Source organism: Ailuropoda melanoleuca, chromosome 10 (genome assembly GCF_002007445.2).
Source record: "Ailuropoda melanoleuca isolate Jingjing chromosome 10, ASM200744v2, whole genome shotgun sequence".
NCBI lineage: Eukaryota > Metazoa > Chordata > Mammalia > Carnivora > Ursidae > Ailuropoda > Ailuropoda melanoleuca.
In genome coordinates this window covers 66870876-66888985 of record NC_048227.1, presented here as the reverse complement: position 1 = coordinate 66888985, position 18110 = coordinate 66870876, and the positions used below count along the sequence as shown (strand labels likewise).

The 18110-nt window shown below is 33.8% G+C and overlaps 2 protein-coding genes across 2 annotated transcripts in view; one reads left to right on the top strand and one right to left on the bottom strand.

Annotated features, from left to right (window-relative positions):
• CEP85L (centrosomal protein 85 like) overlaps positions 1-18110 on the top strand; it is a 160267-nt gene that overhangs the window by 52494 nt on the left and 89663 nt on the right. The window contains 2 exon segments of the mRNA XM_034669044.1: positions 292-854; positions 856-1080. Of these exon segments, the coding sequence (XP_034524935.1) occupies positions 292-854; positions 856-1080 (788 nt within the window).
• PLN (phospholamban) lies at positions 6065-16827 on the bottom strand. The gene is made up of 2 exons (XM_002918496.4): positions 16723-16827; positions 6065-8261 (listed from the first exon to the last, which is right to left on the bottom strand). Exon 2 carries the CDS (start codon positions 8163-8165, stop codon positions 8007-8009), a length of 159 nt encoding a protein of 52 aa, XP_002918542.1. The 5' UTR covers positions 8166-8261; positions 16723-16827; the 3' UTR covers positions 6065-8006.

Here is an 18110-nt window from a genome sequence, read left to right as displayed (position 1 = left end):
ATAATTAGGTTAAATAAGGTGACTATCAACCTGTTTTCTAGTTATTTGTGATCTGTAAGTAGGTGGTAAATGGGCATATATTTCATTATCCATTTCTAGAAAATAATATTTGAACATATGTTTGGTTTGCTTCAGATAAGCATAATAATAATAACAACCTCATTTTCATAAAGTGTCTCTGAAAAACTTGTTCTGGGAAACCATATTCACATATTTGTTTTGGCATTTTGCATTTAGCACATTTTTTCCCCTGTTAATTATAACTAATTTGACATTCTTTTTTCTTTCCAGATCATTCAACTTCAAGTGGCACATTATCTTTTAAGCCTAGTCGATCATTGGTTACTCTTCCTACTGCCCATGTCATGCCGTCTAACTCCAGTGCTTCAGTTTCCAAACATAGGGAATCATTAACATCAGATGGCTCAAAATGGAGTACAAGCCTCGTGCAAACATTGGGAAACCACAGTAGGGGGGAGCAGGACTCTTCACTAGACATGAAGGACTTCCGGCCTCTCCGGAAATGGTCATCTTTATCCAAACTCACTGCCCCGGATAACTGCAGCCAGGGTGGCATTGTACATGCTGATGAATCAAGGAGTGGTTTGGAAAAGACAGGGAGAGCCAAGGTTTTAACGTCGCAACTAAGAACAATTGGGCCTAGCTGCTTACATGATAGTATGGAGATGCTTAAGCTAGAGGACAAGGAAATAAATAAAAAACGATCATCAACTCTGGACTGCAAATATAAATTCGAAAGCTGTAGCAAAGAGGACTTTAGAGCTCCTTCCTCCGCTCTTAGGAGATCGACCTTAGACATGACATACAGTGCCTTACCTGAAAGCAAGCCCATTAATGACAAGTGCAGAGGCTTTTGAACCTCCAAAATATTTAATGCTGGGTCAACAGGCAGTAGGTGGACTTCCCATTCAGCCTTCTGTGAGGACACAGATGTGGCTGACGGAGCAGTTGCGGACAAACCCTTTGGAAAGTAGAACTACAGAGGACTCTTACAGTTTAGCTCCTTGGCAGCAGCAGCAAATTGAAGAGTTTCGACAAGAAAATGAAACACCAGTGCAGGTAAGGCTCAAAATCTAGTGTTTGCTTCCCTCCAGTGGATGTTACGAGTACAGTAGCACACTTGGAGGAAGCGTAGGACAGTGTGTCCATCGGTGCGGATTGTTTGGCTCTTCCTTTTTCTTGCAAGTTACTAAGCATAAATGGTATCAACTCCCAAAGTACTGTTTTGATAAACAAAAGTTAAAAAAATATTTGAGGCTGATTAACGTGAAAAACTTAAAATGTTGTACCTAACTTAGTCTTTACTTTCCTTCTCATTTGTTAAGTGAGCATAAAAATAAACAAAGCAACACATATTCAATTTCAAAGAAACTTGAAACCAACTGACATGGTATAATAGAACATTAACTTGGGAGTATGAGGTCTTGGGTTTTGTTTCTGTTTCTATCAGATGGATGAGTTTCTATCTGGGCCTCAGTTTCTTTTTCTAATCTTATCGATATATAATTAACATATAACATTACATTAACATATAACATTACATTACCGATAACTTAAAACTTTACATTAACACATATAACTACAACATAACTACTTGATATATGTATGTTTGTGAAATGGTCACCACAATAAGTCTAAGTCTGGTCTGTTTAATGTCCATCACCAGACATAGTTTCAAATTTTTTTTTCCTTGTGATAACTTGTAAAATTTTATCTCTTAGGAACTTTCAAATATATAGTACGGTATTATTAACTATAGACATTATGCTGCACATCCTTATGACTTGGAAGTTTGTATCTTTTGACTTCCTTCACCCATTTTGCCCCCTCTCAGCCCCTTGCAACCCCCTATCAGTTCTCTGTGATTTTTTCTTTTTTTTTTTTTAAGATTATATATATAAATTTTTTGTCTTTGACTTCTTTCACTTATCACAGTGCCCTTAAGATACATTCATATTGTCACAACTGGCAAGATTTCATTTTGTTACAACTGAATAATATTCCATTGTATATTATATACCACATTTTCTTCGTTCATCAGCGGGCGCTTAGGTTGCTTTCATGTCTTGACTTGTAGATAGTGCTCCAGTGGACATAGGAGTGCATATATCTTTTTGGGTTAGTGTTTACATTTCTTTTAGGTAAATACCCAGAAGGGGAACTGCTGGACCCTATGGTAGTAGTATTTTTAATTTTTGAGGAACTCCTCATACTGTTTTCCATAGTGGCTGCACCAATTTACATTCCTACCTATAGTGCACAAGGGTTGTCTTTTCTCTACATCCTTGCCAATACTTGTTATCTCTTGTCTTTTTGATAATGACCCTTCTAACAGGTGTGAGGTGGTAGCTCATTGTGGTTTTGATTTGCATTTCCCTGATATGATGTTGAGTACCTTTTTATGTGTTTGTTGGCCATCTGCATGTCTTCTCATTTCTTCATCTATGAAATGAGAAGGTGGAACTAAAGTCATTTTTAAAGTTTTGGTGATGTTTGAAATGTATTTAGGTTTATAAGCACAGATGTGCTTATTTAAAAAAGATTAATTTGAGTATCAGGGGCACCTGGGTGGCTCAGTCGGTTAAGCATCTGCTTTGGCTCAGGTCATGATCCCAGGCTTCTGGGATCTAGCCCGCATTGGGTTCCCTGCTCAGTGGGGAGCCTGCTTCTCTCTCCCTCTGCCTGCCAACTCCCCCTCTTTGTGCACTCGCTCACTCTCCCTTTCTCTGTCAAGTAAATATAATCTTAAGAAAAAAGATTTATTAATCAGTTTGAGGGAAGCACTTTATAAAATAGCACATATAAATAAAAGTGTGTATCCCCTACAGTAACATGTAAATGTGTACTTCTTGATCTGGAAATGTTTTCTATTCCAAGATAATTTCCACAGCTCATTTTAACTGGGAAAGCAATTATCTGTAAAATTTTTTGTAAATCCTATCATCCATTTTTTATTACCAGAATTTTCTGAAACTAATTAATTCTATCAGAAATTGTAAAATTATCCTTAGAGAAAACATTTAAAATTAGTATTCATTACTGCTACTAATAAAAAGTAGTAAAGATTAAGGGAATATATCCTATGAAAGGATAAAGAGATCACTTATCTAGAAACCTCACAAACCTGAGTCCCAAACATACACACAACTGAATGTGCTACATTCACATGGCAGTCCTTAACATATTCCGTGTGCCTTCCTTATTCTTGTTTTGGGCACAGTACTGAGCAGTCTTGATTATGTATAAAAACCACATAACCAAAAAGAAGCATTATTATGATGTTTGAATTACAAATCAGAAAAGAGCAACTTAACCACACTTGTGATATATCAGTTCAAGTGATTGAAAGATAGGAAACCTAATTTTTATAATTTTTTTTAAAAAGATTTTATTTATTTAAGAGAGAAAGCACAGAGGGAGAGTAAGAGGGAGAAGCAGACTCCCCACTGAGCAGAGCTCAATGCGGGGCTCTATCCCCTGAGATCATGACCTGAGCTGAAGGCAGATGCTTTAACTGACTGAGCCACCCAGGCACCCCAGAAACCTAATTTTTAAAATACTGTTTTATTTTAGTTCTCAAATGCTTTGTGATTATACGAGAACAGGGATCAGGCAGTTATTTCTCCAGTTGGTTTTTTTGCACGGAATTGTAGTCGTCCATTGGGTGCTGAGGAAATACTACTCCAACCTGAAGTAGGTGTGATAGAAAGGTAACTGAGAAAATTGGATGAATTTAAAGGAATAAGTAGTAATTTACTTCTTTCATTCTGCTTGGAAAACCCTCTGCTTTGAAGTTTTTCCCAGCTTGAAGCAATGCAAAGAGGATAGGAAGCTTGGAGGTGCACTGTAGAGCCAAACTTATTTTTAAATCTTCTCCCTAGTACATGGTAGAGGAAGAAGGCTACTAGAGGACAACATTTGCACACACCCTGGGATGTTCTGCTTTTTGATGAACTGTATTTGGGATTGCTCTTTGTAGTGTTCCTAAGTGTTGTAGTAGAAAGATGAAACTAGGTAAAGAAAACTTAAGACACTTCAGTTGCCATGTTTAAATGATCACTTCTTTTCTCATTACCTTCTTGGACTATTGCAGAAAACAATTCTTAATTGGAGCCTCCAAGTGCTGCTTTTATTATAAAAGTTCTCATCTTCGTTGTTCCGTAAAAAACTTTAAAGAATTTATTTCTTTTTAGTCTATATTTTACATAAAGGGAAGAACCCTAATAAGGATCAGCCCATCTGATAAATTGTGAGAATGTGTATGATTTTCAAGCACAACTCCTAAACTCTCACCGTGAAAGAAATCTCTCTTTTTACAACTAAGGAAAGGACTTTGATGGAGAGTCATAGTCTAACACCACCATAGATTTATATAGAACTTTGTAGCTGTCAAGAGTGTTTTGTCTCATTTGATCTGCACAGTTTCTTTCCCTGCATTTCTCCCTCCAAAGGTTAATATTGTAATGTGGAAGTTTTGCTCTTCTTAGGAATAGTCATTGAATCAGCCTCACGGTCTCATGCTCTTGCTGTGCCCTGAGTCCCATGATTTCCTACTAACTCAGCTAGAGTGCAGGTAGTGCATTCTGAAATGTTTTCCTTTGTGAATGCCTTCAGGTGGTTAGAATATAGAGCTCCATGTGCAAACTGTCTTTGGGTCTTTGTTCTGTCACCCCTCTCCTCCCACCCTCCCCAAAAGCTCTCTGACCCTACAAGGACTATGACAGAAGAGAAAGACAAAACAACAGAGTCTGGTCTTCTCTTTGGAAAGAATGTATCCCTTACCATGTCCCTCTTCTATTTCTTTCTGGGAGGTGGGGGAACGGGGGGAAGCGAATGGAAGGTGTATAACTCTACACACAGCAATATCTGTTGGATTCCTGTGAGCTCACAGTGCATCGTTTATCTCCTTTTCTCTTACATTCCATAGGATGTTACTAAGTTCTGGGTTGCAATCATGTTAAAAAAAGGAAGATAAAATTTTGTACTCCATTTAAATCCTGATGGGGCTTGATCAGCCAAAATATTAGCACCTAATGATTTCAGCATATTTTGCTGAAAAATTTATATAAATCAAAAATGTAAATAAAAATTTGATAAAATGACTTAAATGACTTGGTTTTTGTTTAACATGATCAAAGAATGAAAAAGTTTTATTTTTAACGTGAGAGTGTTTTATGTATTCTATTACATACTCTGAAAAGAAAGTTTTCTTATTTTTGTACCATTTTGGTTTTTGTTTTTACTGTTTAAGAAGATGTAACTGTGCACTGAAAGATGTGAACCCTGTGACACCCTAAATAGATAGGATATGACATTATGACACATTCACTCAGTAGCTAAAAAGCATATAATTGGTTTTTGTATACGTGCTTTAATAAATTAGTAATGTGTTTGACTTTTTTTTAACTGTTCAAAGTTACTACATAATATTGGCATATAATTTTATAAATCTTAAAGTTGTGCTATTACTTAGCAGAAGAGCAAATATTTTTTTAAAACTTATAATTTTCTCACTTTGCCAGAAGACTAAAAAATAATCAAAGGAGAAATAAAGTCTAAATAGTAGAAAATTCATTATTTTATGTAGGTCTGCCCTCTTGTGTCTGTATGAGGAAATCCTGATCTTATTTTGAGAAAAGTCACTGAAAACAATCTACAAAAGTAAAACTGCTTATAATGTTTGTTTTATGGTCATATCAATCATGAGTTGTATTAAAGAGCGATTTCACTGAGTTCAAGAAGGTTCTTTTTAATATAGGTGATTTGCATTAAATAAACATTTTGAACCAACTAAAATATAAAAGGCAAAAGTAAACATTTAAAAATTAGTTCATTTTTAGTACCCTGTAAATTAAGATTAAATTTGTTCTACAGTAGAAAGAACATTTGGTATTTAAAAATTTTAAATACACTGTTTTATTATATCTTACTCTTTACATATCATGATAAACAGAATAAATAAGTTCCATTTAAAGAATAGGCTTTTGTTCTACATTGTAATCTGAGTTACAGTATTCTGTAATCCTCGAGAAAAAGGTTTTAATTTCTATTAAAGTCAGAATGAAAAACAAAAAACTTACTTATTTCTATTGTACTTAGGGAGAAACCCCATAACTTCACATTTTATAGTTTGATGTTGATGTTGTAATAATGAACAATACAAGGAAAGGAATAGAATTTAGCATTTCAAGTTTTCTACTTATTAACATCAGTGCAGCTAATTATAGAACTTGGTTACTTTTTTCACAAGTAATTACGGATGCCAGTGATGTGAATGGTATTGCTTATTATTTATAAGCTTTCTAGTTGATATTAGGGTTCTCCAACCCGTAGATGAGGCTTTGCTGAAATTTCCCTGTCAGTATGAGATCCTTTTCCCCCTGTTCCTCAGATACTAATGAATCCAAACCATCCCCCTCCCCATCTCCAGTACCTGTCAGGTACCCAGAAAAATTTAAAGCAATGTCTCCTTTATTAATCTGTTAGCCGCACTTGTGCTATAAACCAAGGTCAGTACTGACTTTTCAAATTCTTTCAGTAACCACATTTTAGCAAGTCATACAGTAAATTATGTGTTCTCTACTCTTTTAGTAATTTTTATATTGGTAATATGTCTTGAAGTTTAAATTATTGGATTATGCAGTATAGGTATAAATCACTTTGGACCTAATTCTAAACTGAATCAAGTTAAATTAACAAATTTTAGTGAATGTATTTTCCAGTACCAAGTTTTACTTCTCTTATGAGTTGGAAGATATTTTTAAGTGATCAGAGGGGAAATTGAAAATGTATTCAGCCAGAAAATAATTGTAGATTAACATCGCTGAGTTTATAATTTAGCATGGTAGAATGGCCTACCAAATAAGTGTTGACCATTTGGTTGACAGATTACAGAAAATAGCTATATCCTGTTAAAAACCATAGGACAAAAAGTTCATGTCAGAACGTGAGCAAAGAATTAATTTTGGAGAACCCCACATTTAATTATTTTTTTAATGCATGAAAGAATATATTTTACTTTTATTCTTTTTGAAATTCTTCTCCTTGCCTCTATTGAGGATGACGTTAAGAATAGAAGACAATCTATAAAATCATTCTAAAGTCTTTTCATGATTTCAAAGACATCTAAGTTGCATACTTAGATGATCAACTACAGTGCCTTATGTTAGGCTAGACACTGTTCTATTAGTGTATTAGTAATTATGGCTAATCATACTGTCAACTGTTAAATTAACCAATAGTTCTTGTCTGCTGATCATAATGTACTACAGAGAACGAATTTATGGTTTACCTTCATATACTAGAATTGTGTAATTCTTTGAAAAAGTTAAGAGAAATTTTATTTATGTAAGAGTATGGCCTTACTTAAACTTTAAAAAAAATGTTAGTGTAGTACAGGGAAAGAATAGTTTCTGTTTTAAAATGTAGGTTATGAGAGTTACTACAAAGAGTTCTGAATGATGATAAAGATAACAGATGTGAGGAGTCAGCAGGCTATTTCAAATGATGACTTCATTTGAATGATTATTTTGGTACTTGGTGAAGACCTGATAAATGCTTAATAAACATCACAGAGGCTTTTACAGTACAATATAAGTTATATTTACCCCAAATAGTGAAGCTAATGCTTTATATGTGAAGTGAACTGGCTAGCAGTGCAGTTTCAAAACTAAACCCCTACTTCATCCTCAGAAAAGATTTGGGATAGAAACTTACAAGCTCTATTGAGGAATTCAGCAGTTACATTATGCACACTGATAGTCATTTTGAAGTTAATTTTTGAAAATAAAGCTCTTTTCATGTTTACAAGATCCTGCAGTTGAATACATTTGCTCACAATTTGTTTTGTTCTGAATCTTGACCTTTTCACAAAGAAATTCTTCTGTTTAGGAAGTGGCCTGTTCTATAGTGTTTTCCCCTCTTCATGGGATGACAGATTTTAAGCTGACGGTGACAGTTGCATCACTGGAGATCGCAGCAGAACTTCAGAGGAGCATCACAATGATGCAGATCAACAAGAGACATATTAAAATGAGACAGAAATTTACAAATAGGTTCTGTAGATTTTGACGTGCATGTTGAGGCATTTCAATGGTTGAAGCTCTTCTTATAGCAGAGCGAGTGAGGTATTGGACTTTATCCATGACCCCAGGAAAGCAGGAAGTCTCAAGTTTTAAATGGTGAAAAGTAAAAAGCTGGCAGCCAAATGTGAGCTCAGTCAGTCTCTTCTTTTGGGTAGCCTGGAATGTAAAAAATAGCAAATGGATTAGGATCACGTGTGTAACCTATTCTCTGAACACGTAAAAACTCAAATTTGTATTAATTCATCTTCCTCAAATTATTAGTATTTATGACATCAATCTCTGTAGTCTTTTTTGGTGAGGGTCACCATGATGTCTTACTTGTCTTGTGTTGGGAGTGTAAGAACTTCAGTCTTTGCCTCCTCCTCTCAGAATGATTAGAAGTTTGGTTTAGGGTGCAGCTCAGTTTGGACTATTCCCTTGAGCAAAAGTTATCACATATAGTTTCATAAAGACTATTTCTCTGTGAGCGTAATTGTTGTGAACATTAGTGTATTAATAGCTTCAGAGAAAATCTCATAAAAACAAATGCATGTAAGAAATTATTTTCCAGATGTTGATTTTAGTCCAAAATAAAAGTTAAATGAGAAGTATTTTACCAGAACTATAGATTCAGATGTTTGTCATTCCTTTTTATGATTTTATAACTTTGTAGAATATGCTATTTTGAGTAACATTTTAACAAGACTGGATATTAAGTACTGAAGACTGACAGGCTCAGAAAGCATAGTAATAAAATTATCATTATCTTGGGACTCCTCAGTGGCGTAGTCAGTTAAGTGTCTGACTCTTGGTTTCAGCTCAGGTCGTGATCCTCAGGGTCATGAGATTCAGTCCCCCCATCAGGCTCCGAGCTCAGCATGGAATCTGCTTAAGTTTCTCTCTCCCTCTGCCCCTCCCCTCTACGTGCATGCATGCATGCTCTCTCTCTCTCCCTCTCTTTAAAATAAATCAATCTTTTAAAAAATTATTATCTCACTGTGTACCACAGACGGTTCCTATTTTGAAATGACCTGTACTCAAGAGCGGTGGTTTTCATTTACTTTCTTTCAGAGCTCCTATAAGTTATTCTGCCTAATTAATTATTTGTGGTAATTAATAAGTGAAACAAAATAAAACAATGCATTATTGTAGAAAAATTAGAGATTAGAAATTAACTAAATTAAGCATCCAGAGATAATAGTTACCAAGATTTGGGGATGTTTTGTTGTCAGTAGGATATTTCTATATAAATTTTGAAATAAAAATTAGAAGTGGAATTAAGAAAACCCATAATTAACTACCCAGAGGTAATCGCTCTTTACATTTGTTGATATCATTGTTGATCGAGCTATTACCACTTGGCCCAGCATCCAGATTTCATTTTCTCCTTAATCTCTGCACATTCCATGAAAGCCCAACTCAAATGGTCAGTTCCATTTCTGGAGAGACTAGTGGTGAAAAGAGCAGAGGAGAGGAGAACTGAAAGAATGGGAGAGGGAAGATGTCCTTCAGGCATGATCAGTGAGAACTAGGCATTTAGGTTTATAAAGAAACCATGTGGCAAATGGTTGTTAGATTCTGTAGTTTCAGTACCTCAGTTTGGCTCTATTAGGTTTGAATTATCTACTAGACTGAGCTTTCATTTGGCTGGAGACTCTGGCCCCCTTCCTAGTATTGATCTGTAATGAGGAGATCCAAACAGCTAACTTAACATCAAACTTCATTCTCTTAAAGAGTTGGTAACAACTTGTGTTTCCCTAGCATATGTATGTCTGTAGCATATATTCTTCATTGTCCAACACAAGTGGCTGTTAACTTATAACACCCCTTCTACTTGGCAGATGGCAGCTTACATGTGTTTATTTAATTACTTTTGTTTGAATTCCTCAGATAAATTACTGTAGAAATAAAGCCTTTTTAATTTTGTTCTTTAAGAAAATGGATCCTTTAAGTTTTTTTCTGCTTATATTTGTATATTATAGATATAATGAATTTATACTATTGGTTAAATGTGGGGAAGATCCCCATTATTCATTCTTTTATGTATTTGACAGTTGTTTGTGTGAGAATGTATAACAAAATAAGAAAGGAGTAAGAACTAACAGTGGTCATTCCTATTAGAACTTAAATTTTTATGCATGTAAGTCTAAAAGTTCTGATTTTTAAAATTACTTTGAGAAAAAATGTGGAAAAGGAGGAAGCTGGCTAGTTGTTCATCGTGAAGCATATATGCAAGAGTCATTCCCTACCCTGACACTTTGATGAGTGGGACTTCAGTCACATGAAACATGTCACCTTTCCATAAATACTTCATTGCCTTTTTTGATTCTGTCTTTTGCACATGTTGTTCTGGCTCTGCCTGGAATGTCCACCCTCCACCTCCCCCGCTCTACCTTTGATTCTTTGCCAGGCAAACTTCAGTTGATCCTTAAGGGCCAGTTTAAATATCACTTCCTAATGAAACTTTCCATTACTCATTAAGGTAAAATTGGTTATCACCTCTGTGGTTTTCAGTGGGGCTTTAGTGTTACATACGTCAGGAGAGCTATCAGGCTGTGCTATAATTTTGATTCACATGATCTTGTCCCCAGGTAGACTTCTAGTTCATGAGTATAAGGAACTCTACATATTTCTTTTGCGTTCTAGTATGTACTACGTAGTTGTTACTATTTGAATAAATCAGTGAAGCTGAATAAGGGATTCTTATGATTTACTTTCATAGTTTTAGAAAATTGTTAATGATCAAAGATAGTGCTGGGACTAACAGATTAACCAGTTAGAATAACAGAATTTGATAGTTGAACACATAATCTCCAATATTCTTCTCAAGTTTCTATTACAGATGAGGGAAATGAGGCTTAGAGGATTATAGTTTAGATAAATTGTTGTTAATATTAACATTAACCTGAAGGAGGCTTTGTACAGACGGGTATTTGGTGTTTGTGAAATATGAAGAGAGGCGTACCCTAGGGTGATGAACTCTCTACTGATGAAAGTATGAGGAATATACTTTAAAGATGATCTCATGATACGTCAGCAGCCAACTATTACTGAGAAAGGATAGTTTGTTCCTGGAAACAAATTGAGCAATAACCCAAAATAGTGTTGTTTTGTGTCAAATTTAGAAATATGTTATTATTCTAAACTGATTTATAGCCACTTTATAATCTTATGCTAAAACCAAAAACAAATCTGCTTTGCATGCTGAAATGTTAGTTGCATGCTTTCAATTTATTGGGCCCAATTTATTTTACAGTGTAAACTCTGAAATGTGTTGCGTCTTTATTCTACTGAACTTCCAAAATCTGAAGGATAATAATTAAGCCAGAATTCATCCATATAAGATGGGTCTTCTTGTCATATGTTGAGAATTGAAAAGCTGTGTGTTGTAACAGCACAATCCTATCTTTGGAGTTGTCTGTGACCTTCACTACATCATAATTTATGTCACGGTTGTCAGGTGTTTATCATTCTTTTTTTGCACTCGAAACATCCTATTGTAGGAGTTGTAAACTCCTACAGTGTTTTTCTCTCCTCCATTCCTTAGAGGCAAGCTATTAATAGGGTAATATTTGATGGAAAGCCTCGAAACAGTAGTTTCACTTAATATTCATTTTATCTGATGGTAATAGAGCATTCTTTTAGGACAATCATAAATAGATTGTATTGGGAGGTTTTGAACTTGTATCTGGCACCAACAGTGATGGAGATAGAAATTAGTCCTACCTCCCCTTTTAAAGGAAATAAATAGATTAGTTGTGTGGGACAGGAGGAGTAAGGACACCTTAAAAGTTAATTCATCACCCAGGCTGTAGAATCAGAATATGGAAAATATGAAAGAGTCTTTGATAGGGGTCTGGTTGTAGAAATGCCATATTCCTGTCTCTGGAGTTACGTGTTATAGAGGCAGAAAAGTACCCACACAGTATTTTGTATACTATGGGATCTATGATGATTTTAATTTTGGGAGGAATGGGAAGAATACTTTTCTTTGTAGGATTTATAAAGTCTTTCGTTGTCCACTTTTCGTCATTTGCTCAAAAAAAGTAAAATTGGGAAGTAGATACTGTCAAGTTCAAGATCATATTCTGTTTTTTGAAATGGAGGAACGAAAGAGACAAACTACAGGGAACTCAAGCTTTCAACTAAGACAGTACCATGGTAGGCAACCTTTTGGGTAGAAGATACTATATCAGCTTCCACAAAGGCCCTCACTTTGTAGTGAGTCCTGTTTCTTAATGTAATATCAGATGCATTCTTGTACAAAACAAACCTCAGTCTCAGTAGACTTTGGAAATTTTTTGGTGGTGTGCTTTATGACTTGCTAGGAAATGGAAACCTTAACAATGTAATATATGGTGAGCAGCAATCCTCACCTATAATTTAAGTACTTTCAGTGCTTTGCATAATTTTCTGAACTTCAGTTTTTTGGGGGTACTTTGTCTGCTGAAACCATAAATTCCTGAGATTCTTTATGGAATTCAGAATTTTGCTTTTTTTTTTTTTTTTTTTGTTAGCTGCTAACATTCTTTCAGTAAATGGGGGGCATATTTTCCTAGTAAATTCAAATAATACGCTTCTAATACTACAGTCCAACAGATAGTTTTTATAATTTTTTTCCACTTAATTGGTTCAGAAGATTAGAATTCTCTATAGATTTGAGTGTACAGGACCTATGTATATTAAGATTATTTTGGAGTTTTATTTTTTCTTACTGTTCACTGTCATTTTCACAGATACCTAGAAGTGATTGCATATGCATGGTTTGTGGCTTGTTGAATTAGGACAATTCATCATAGGTTTATTGTTAATCTGTTGGCATCCAGTAGTTCAGTTTGGTAGAATAATTTTCCTTTTGAGATTGCCTAATATTAAACTTGGAAGTTCTATTTGAAGTTACTTTGTGGCAGCAACTTTCCAGAACTTTGTTGGTCCACACTGGCTGGCTATTTGAAAGAAGCCTCATGCTGCTTCTGCCTGGTTATGAAAAGAGTTGTGTAAATATAAACATCAATATATTCTTAGCCCCTAAGTTGACTCCATAAGGAAATGGTTTCTTTGCTATAAAGCTCTGCTTTGAGGAAAATTCATTAAACAATAGCATAGAGAGATTTTCTCTTTGAAATTGTCACATTGCTGTTGCTGTTTTGTCTGTAGGATTGTCCTCATTATTATGTTAAAATTAATTCATTCACAATTAAAGTATTCTTTTTAACCCTGTAGTAGTTCAGACTTCAGATTCTTCTTTTTGGGGAAAAGACGTGGGAAGGGAGTGCGGGGGGGGGGGAGTTCTAAGGAAAAATGAATGCTAGTTATATAAACCCCCACTAATGTAAGTGAAATGGTCTTTTTTTTTTTTTTTTTTTTTTTTTGAAAGACCTGAAGGTGGAGTACATTTTAAAAATCACTAGAGGTCCTCAGTTGACAATGAGTATACTGGGGTGGAGCTGTAGGCCCAAGCTTTACTCTACTGTGTTTATTTGGTAATATATGCTTCAGAAATATGTAGGGTAAGAACATTGAGGAACAATTTCTAGAAGTGTTCAAAAGACTATTATCTGATTTAGGTAATTGTAATTTAAAAAGATTTTCTTGATTTTTAACCTTTAGGTTTATTCCTTTGCTACTCTGATCAACACCGTTAATTCACAATTTAGATGAAAGTCATTTTCATAGCATAAATAGCAAAGTAAGATTTCTCTGTTCAAGCACTTTAAAATAAAGGGGGTGGAATATTTTAAATGGTAGAATGTGAGGAGGCCAGAAATGAAATTGAGGTAAGGATTTAATATTGGAACTGGAATAAAGCACAAAAGTGTCGTTTTTGTGAAAAGTTTTGAGAAATTAACCTAGATTTTAGGCTTCAAGGCTAAATAGATCAAAGGCATGAATATTTTAGGAATGAAACAAATTAAATAAAAGGAAACATTGATTGTGGTGTGTTATATTGTTTTTTAAAGCCTGTGCAGTTATTTGGAGTTTTGCCTTCCATGGTTTATTGCTTAATAACAAAGGATATCTATAACTTTCTTATATCCCTGTTTTTAAAAGTGATCAGGAGAATATTATATAGGTTATTAAGGATATAACACCCCATGTGTAATTAGCTTTAAATAAAATGGAGTGGTTTTGAATTTAAATGAGGTTTGTGCCCTCTAACTTTGCATTTAGGGTACTGTTAACAGTATTTGAGGACTTTCAGTTTATTTTGCTTTGCCAATGTCAAGATGTATTTTTAAGACATGCTGATCAGTGGATGTGATGTGCATGTGGTTTAGAGTTCTAAAATCTTGGCTCCGGCCAAGGCACCACCATTTCCTAGCTCCGTGACCTTGCAATTCACCTTTTTGCATCTGTTTCCTAAATTATAAAATAGAGGTGCAGTATCAAACATATAGGGAGTTAAGAGGATCAAATGAAATTTTTGTATATACCAGTACATTTAGAAGAGTGTTCAGAAATAAAGAAAGGAAGTTTTAATGGGCTCTCTTTATTTCTAGGACTGGTAATAAACATACAGTCTTAGAGAGTTAATCTAATCTTTACATTTAATTTTTACTTAAAAATTTAGTATATTACATAATCTAATGCATTACATAATTTATTACATAATGTACATTAAAATTTTTATTCTTTTATACACATTTTATTTATAGAGATATTTTGTTTATACAACTATTTTATCTCCAATTAATTAGATTAAGAAACAATAAATAAAAATATGTAACCAAATAGTTTTTTTTTCTGTAATATTATTTTCCTTAATGTCCACTAAAATGCTGTTAAAATAATTCTCATAGTTGAGTTTTAGGAAATGATAGTGACTAATTTCTCTGAGTCAAACAAGTACTTTAGCCTTTCACATGTTTTTAAAACAATCAATTTTTCTTAAACATCCTTTATATTTCTTCCATTTTATTTCATCTGACTCTTTTTTTTTTACACTTAATTTTAAACCTCCTGTCTTCATAAACAAAGGTAACACTTAAATTTCACTTTAAGATAGAGATAAACTAGTTGGGACATAATGGCTGGCACTAGGGTATTTATGTTTGAAATTTGAACAACTGTCACTGTAACTGTAATTTTTATTAGCCCATATACATTATTTACCTAAGGATAATTTTAATAGCAAAATTTGTGCTCTTCCTAGAAATTATCAACTTCTTGAGCAATATGTGATGTAGTGAAATTCTGGTACCATAAAAGAATTCGTGAATATCCCATTTGAAGTGTGAGAATGTAATTTGTTAGGTATTTGAGTAAAAATGCATGAATATGTGCATAAAACACCTGCATCAAGTGACTTTTATGTGATATCAAAGGAAAAACATTTTATGAATCTAAAGATACTGAGAGGAAGTTACAGTGCCTTAGTGGTAGGCAAAAATTGGAAATGTTTTTGCATGTCTTAGAGAAAGCTGCTTGTGGAATTGCAAAGTTCTTTTCTGTAAAAAAGCAATAGAGTTAACATTTGTCATAGGAACTTAGAATTCCAGAGATAAATTTTATTTTGACATACATATGAAAATAAAAATGAGATAAAATCAATCTAGTACTCTTTATGTCCTGACTAGTAGAGATTTAAGAATGAAGACATATTTCATATATTAAACTGAGGATTGTAACATCAAGAGTAAGTGGAATTCAAACAGAAGTTCTAAAATTTATTGTATCATCTTCATTTCTGGGCATTTAAAAAATTTCCTTCTCTCTCATCGCCCCCCTTCTAAATGCAGGAGAGGATAATGAGAAACCAGGGACAGTAGTAACTTGATAACAGTATATTCATTAATAGGCAGAATAAACATTTTTATCATATTCACCTAATCAGATATTTAGGAATATTCTGCCAAAATAACGTCTCTTTATTTTTAAAAAGTGCCGAATTGGTGTTCTCTAACTTTACAAATAATTTTACATGTGTTTTTGATGGGTGTTTTAAAATTTCCAAGCTTGTTATTTATGATACAGTATTGGATTTCATGTAAGTCACTGAATTTATTAAATCTTGGAATTCTTTTTAGAAGTGTTTGTTAAAAGTTGAGTGGACTTTATAGAGAGGGAAAAGGTCTCCAGATGCATTTTAAGAGTAGTTTGTTTTAAAAATTCTATGAAATATTTACTGTAAAGAATGATAATGATGGTATTAGGATAGTCATGCCAGCAGTGTGCATGTTGTACAGTCACACGACTGCTGATAGTATCACAGATGTAACTGGAAGCCCAGTCCTACCCTGTTTCTCAGCAGAGTGACAGATAACGAGATGAAGCCATTGTTTTTGCTTGAAGAAATAAATCTCCATTACCACCAAATATGGTAACATAATTGAAAGATATTTTAGTTGGCAGAAATTCACTTTTGAAAAGCACAATGAAAATGAAAGTCAAATTAAAATGATAAACCAATAACCAAGGTCAAAGATGATGTGACCCATATTATTTCAAAGTTAAGTCTTACTCTTACTGTCACCAAATGGATATGCATTTATTTAGAAATTAAGGTTTTTGTCATATCAAAACATTTTATTTAACTTGGAGCTGAAATTTACAAAACATGATTAACTTTTGAAAAAGTTCAGTAACTTTGAATTATAGAAAACAAGAATTATCAAAATCAGTGAAATCTATTTCTTACCTTGGCTGTTGTGATGATTACAATATAGAGTATTGTGAGTTGTATGAAGTCTTATCGGTGTTTAGTTGGAAAGTTTTCTGACTCTGTTACCAGACTTATGAGAACAATTGAAGTAGGTGTAGGAGAAAAAGTGCTCTAGGGCGGTCTTATGATGTCACACAAGAATTCTGAAGTTACGATTGGCTAGCCATAGTCTTATCACAACCAAACTTTTTAGAATGTCATTTATCTTAAGTATGGAAAGGTCATTAACACTTTGTGCCACATTTTTTGCTTGTAATTTTTAAAAGTATGTGGGAGATAAATGAAAAAAAAGGTTCAGGGTGGTAGAAAGCTCCCTTTAAAGATTCATGAATCTTCAGGCTTAGAAATAATTGTGTACTGATGGTGACAATGTTGAAGAACTAAAATAGATATATAGGAATTTTAATGAGTGAGAATATTACTGGCTTAAGCTCATTGCGTCGTTGCTGTTTCTTTAATACTGCAGTTTCATAATGTTAGCTCCTAACACTACAGTAATTAAACATTTTCACAGAATCAAGTTTCATGCCCTTTACTGTCTTATTTTGTTCTTTCTTCATCCACTATGTTTATTGGGGAGGGGTGTGTATGAGAAAACTGATTTCAGTTTAAAAAATCAGCTTTATCATATAAAGTATGAACTAATACATGTATCTAATTAGTTTGTGTTTTCTTCAGGTAGAGCTTTAACAATATATTTATGAACAATAATTGTCATGTTTAAACTGATATATATTACACCAAGAAAAGTTGCAATTTACAAATTTCAGTATTTAAGATTTTTTAACAGCCGCAGTAAACTACCGTAAAGTCTTACTAAAATTTTAATAAGCGGAGGCAGTATCAAGAGAAACTTTATATAGTAAAAATGAAATAATCGGATTCCCAATCAGTGGCATTCTAGTTAATGATACTTTCTTGAAATAGGTGTGCCTTTCGTTAGACATTTAAGGTGTGTAATATTTCTAAAAGGATTGCCTCATTTAATGCAATTGTTTTCATGAAAATTACTATACAGATGAAATTTTAGTAAGTGGAATGATATTTGAACTTCCAAGAACAGTTTATCTATAAGAATAGAACTAGGAAAAGAATTCTTTGGAAAAGGTAGGCATGGTTTTCCTGTTTTCTCTGATTTTTTTGTTTATACTATATATTACATTTACCTAAATCACCACACTGCAAATTCTAATTTTTAAATCTCTTCTGTAATTCTGGAGGAGCTATTTGTTAGGGGTTTTTTTTATGTTTATAGTAGAATGAGCTCCGCCTGCTTCCCTTTCTTAGGGTAACTAAAATGTGGTGCAGCAGCTGCTTGTGTGTCCTTAAATGGAGATGGTTTTGGCTTTTTCCAAAGAAAGATA

Bases quoted from the DNA above. Each gene is read 5' to 3' on its own strand.
- PLN (XM_002918496.4), bottom strand. From the start codon at position 8,165: ATGGATAAAGTCCAATACCTCACTCGCTCTGCTATAAGAAGAGCTTCA.